The following is a 4258-nucleotide window of genomic DNA, read 5'->3' as shown; positions in this document are numbered from 1 at the left end:
TATAAAGACATCAATTATTTTAGGAAAAAAATCAGCAACATTTAATCCTTATGAAAATAAAATCATGTGGTTTATTATTTCCCATTTTTTCATAATAGAATAAGATCCTATTTACATAGAATGTTATCATCCAACAAAACAAAATTCATGCTAGTTTTAAAGTCTAGTCACAAAACATGGGGAACATCAATTTCCATCAATAAGATCCTATTAAGGCTTGTTTCTTATTATTTTGAAAAACATAGTTGAAAGGAATATTGTATTTCTGAGCCAACAAAACAAGATTGTGGGTAATCAAATTCATCTATTAGATTCTAATTCGCTGCAACATCAATTTCCAACTCAAGCAAGGTGATTAGCTATCTCTCACTCAGAATCCAATCCTGAGATAAACATGTTGAATCAAATCATTAGTTGCATGGCATTGTGAATCTTAAATGTACTTTGTTTCTAAAAGCCACTTCATATGGTTGATGACCTTATAAGTTGCTAAGAAATTTACTCTGATCAATAGTCTAACGAATTCAGATTCGATGAAGGTTTCCTTGGTAGTGACAGAGCAGCTTTCTGCTTGAATCCGGCAACGTTTCTTTCTCTGACTTGACTCTCAATCCTTCTAACTGATTTATCAGCCTGCAAAGAGTATAAGACATAAGAAATATCATATCATCATGATTATGGACATAAATTTATGAACTACAGCAAAAAATGTTACTAGAAAGAAATGTTCACAATGGCCAAACTTACTAGATTGTAGATGCCAACGCCATGAGTTTGAGCGAAATTCACATAGCGCATTAGTTCGAAATAGGTAGCGAAGTGCTGCCCTGTAGCAGAACAGTAATAGAACTGCAAAAATCAATGAATAAATAAAGTCAAAAGAGTTGCTGAATACATAGATCAATGAAAGAATAGTTGCTGAGATCATTCAAAAAAGTGAGAAAACTGCAATTCCTTTCTTTCAATCATGATCACTAATATTACTCATTTGGTGAATTCCCATCTGATCAAATGAAAACAAAATTTTCAATTGAAAAAGAATGCAATAAAAGATTTAGCATATAAAGAAAACCAATCACAGAGTTTGCATAAACATAATGAAGTCAATTGAATCAACTCTGCCATATTATCTTAATTGTGCTTGCTACAATTTAATCATTTCACTGAAGAAACCTGAGAGTATGGTGATATTTTTTCGACGTACCAATATCTTGGAACCATCTTTCTTCATGTGGGTTTCTAAAGTCCATCCGACCGGAATTAGATCTGCTTCACTCTGAGATGCCATATGTGTAGCAGACCTTATCCCGGAGACAAGCTTGAAAGACTCCCTTCTTCCTTTTACTTTGCTCAAAAAAGTTTCTGGTGTCAAAGATATATTAGTCATGGGAAATAGTTTTAAAAAGTTAAGATTGTAACAACAAAAGATGACTCAGTTGCATTTGGTCCCATTCTCTGCACTTGCAATTGTCAAACAGATGCATGACCGTTACATGTTTTTTCCCCAAATTTCAGCCTGTAAATCATATGTTTTTTCCCAGGTATGAACTAATGCCAACTCAGGATGATAAAAGATTACCAAATTATGTCAAATTACCATTTCTATACACAATTCATCACAAATTACCCATCTAACAAGCATAAGTGAAGCCTAGATACTCGTGTATAGCCGGTAACAAGGAAAAATCAGAAGGTAGAAAAAGCCAGTGAGCTCAATTTTTTTAATAGTAAGCAAAGATAAAAATATAGTAGCAAAATGTTAAGGATATAGGTAGAATCATTCATGTTCCTTTACCCAGCCACATAAGCTTTTGAAGGAAAATTTGTTTTATGATATGGTATTAAAGTCTAGAGTTCAATTGCTTCGTTTGATTCATGTAACCGACCCCACCTAATAAAACAAGGTTTTGTTGTTGTTGTTATATATGGTATTAGAGTCGTTTTGTACTTGTAGTATTATTCAGTTATCTATGGGTGTTTAATGTTGCAAATTTCATACATTGCTTAGGGATATCATAAAGATGGCCTTCATAGGAACTTAGATCACCTTCCTCCTATGAACTGGCATTTGAAAGAGTTAAGTGCACTTCATTCTAAAATAATTTCAAAATCAACTAAATTATAATTAGTTGGATTTGGAAGAAGGGAAAAAAAAATTGCTGCAACAGCATAGCCTGATTGCCATTATTATCAAGTATCATATATGTAGAGAAAATTAACACCCGGAAGGTTGCTAACTGACTATACAATTTGATAGGATACAGCATAAAATGCAACAACCCATTTAGAAAATGAAATACACAATGTAGGATGGCAAATCCATTTATATCTGATTATAAGAAAGATGGTGGACGAAGTTCAAATATAGCATGAAAAATAAAATATACAAGGTTGACACAGATGCAAATTTGCTTTGGCAGATAGTTTGGATCAAACTGAATCATCAGATTCATCAGAGTCACTCCTGTCAGGCTCTCCAGCATTTGTGTGTGTTTCCGGAACATCATTTTTAGGTGCAGGTGTTTGTGCAGGTTTTTTCCTGACACCTCGAGCATTCTCATCCCCTTCATCTTGCTCAGCTGCTTCCACATGTGAATCTCAGTCAAGGAAATTATTAGAGCTTCTTTATATACAGAAATCAGCAAACATGAGGGCAATTGAATTGGTAATCAGTGTATTTTTACAGTGATAAATAAACATGGTGCATATAATGACTGTGTAAACAAACCTGATCCGAATATGTAACAATTTATTCCAAAGTGATAAACAAGATTTCATTGTGTGATGTAATTAACAATCATATATACCCCCGTTAATAACAAAGAAATTGTGATAAGAATAGGCCAAAAGGCTTGAGCAATGACATGGATCACAGCAAGTAACCAACCATCCATCATCCATTTTAAAGTGGAATAATAAATTTGCAAGTGTTCTCTAAAGTCCTATGTGAGCAAAACAAGACAAGATGTAAGGATATCAAGATTGTCAGCTGTTCCTCTTGCCATAATTTTGAGAAGATCTTTCTCAACACGGGAGACAAGCTCAGGCTGAAAAAGAAATATGATAAACATCACACATACATGTTTACGGGAGAGAGATATTTTGAGAATAGATGGGCGAAAAGTGGAGAGAATACATTGAGATCAGGTTCTCGGCGAAATCTACGCTTGCGGGCATCTCTCATGGGAGGGGTGAGGCCATGTCTGTACTCAATTACATCAGGAGCTGCGTCACCAGATTCCCTCACCATAATCATCTGTTTATTGGATTCATTAAGCTAAAGCAGTTAGTCAAATGAATATAATAAAGAAATAGTAAAACTATTAAGAATTATTACAACATTGAAGAATAATAAGGATGGAAAGAATAAATGACCTGCCCAATATCTGCAGTCTTAATCAAAGAGTTATCATCATAAGTTTTGTAGGATTCAACAACACAAGGAAGGTCCAACAGAGATGCAGGAAAATGTTCATTCCCAATTACAAAGGTGCCACTTCTACCATCCTCGGAAAATGACAGATCTAATGACTTGTCTTCAGAAGATGAAGAAGCATCATTGCCTTCATTTAAAAGACGCTCTATCCGCTCCGCAATACTAGGAGGAACTCTAAGTATGAATTGCTCCTCCATAACTTAACAACAGGATTAGATTAGGTCAAACTACAATTCAATTTCAATTGAGTAAATGCAAATAATTGTCTTCAATTTGATTTTAGAAGAAACTCTAAAAACGGAAGAGTTACGGCAGAACCAAACATACCTGGATCTGATGATGAGACCTGAAAGAGAAAGAAGAACAAGATGTGAATTGTGAATTTTAAGAAAGAAAGAATTTCAAACAAAACAATAGTACTGGAAATAGGCATGTGAGTGGCCTATGGGATATGCACCAATGGCCGAAGGCCGAGTCCCGGTAAAATGAGTACAATTACATATGAATCCCCTCCAAACCCTACTATTCTCCAATTTATTTCTTTTTCCTTCTTAACTGAGTTCCTCTCTAGTACTTAACTATGTTTGGTAGGTGGATTAATTTTCCTGAGAATCATGAAAAAATATGTCTAGGAATGAAGATTTCAACGATTGGTAGACATCAACATTTCCAGGAATAACAAACAATCTTGAAAAATATCCCTAACAATTTTAACTAACAACGTAAAATTAAACAAACAATTTAAACTTACAACACCACCAACAATAGCAGAGCAACAAGCAACAATATCAAAGCTCAATTTCAGAACCAATTTCAATAATT

General features: G+C 34.2%; 2 protein-coding genes across 3 annotated transcripts in view; both read right to left on the bottom strand.

Annotated features, from left to right (window-relative positions):
• Positions 76 to 2017, bottom strand: LOC110268692. Of its 2 annotated transcripts, XM_021115390.1 has the most exons (4): positions 1205 to 2017; positions 748 to 849; positions 503 to 633; positions 76 to 383 (listed from the first exon to the last, which is right to left on the bottom strand). In XM_021115390.1, the coding sequence occupies exons 1-3, from the start codon at positions 1385 to 1387 to the stop codon at positions 508 to 510; spliced, it is 411 nt and encodes a 136-aa protein (XP_020971049.1). In that variant the 5' UTR covers positions 1388 to 2017; the 3' UTR covers positions 76 to 383; positions 503 to 507. The 2 variants fall into 2 exon arrangements, with proteins under 2 accessions (XP_020971049.1, XP_020971050.1); XM_021115391.1 differs by having other exon boundaries at positions 308 to 633.
• Positions 2146 to 4258, bottom strand: part of LOC107624853 (transcription initiation factor TFIID subunit 7) — a 2699-nt gene continuing 586 nt past the window's right edge. Inside the window, exons 2-6 of the mRNA XM_021115392.1 lie at positions 3764 to 3782; positions 3376 to 3635; positions 3137 to 3256; positions 2978 to 3047; positions 2146 to 2591 (exon numbers count right to left, since the gene is read on the bottom strand). Coding sequence (XP_020971051.1) covers positions 2431 to 2591; positions 2978 to 3047; positions 3137 to 3256; positions 3376 to 3633 — 609 coding nt within the window. The 5' untranslated portion in view covers positions 3634 to 3635; positions 3764 to 3782 and the 3' untranslated portion in view covers positions 2146 to 2430. The remainder of the gene's footprint in view (positions 2592 to 2977; positions 3048 to 3136; positions 3257 to 3375; positions 3636 to 3763; positions 3783 to 4258) is intronic.

Source organism: Arachis ipaensis, chromosome B02 (genome assembly GCF_000816755.2).
Source record: "Arachis ipaensis cultivar K30076 chromosome B02, Araip1.1, whole genome shotgun sequence".
In the NCBI taxonomy this organism is placed as follows: Eukaryota; Viridiplantae; Streptophyta; class Magnoliopsida; order Fabales; family Fabaceae; genus Arachis; species Arachis ipaensis.
This window is presented reverse-complemented; position numbering and strand designations above follow the sequence as displayed.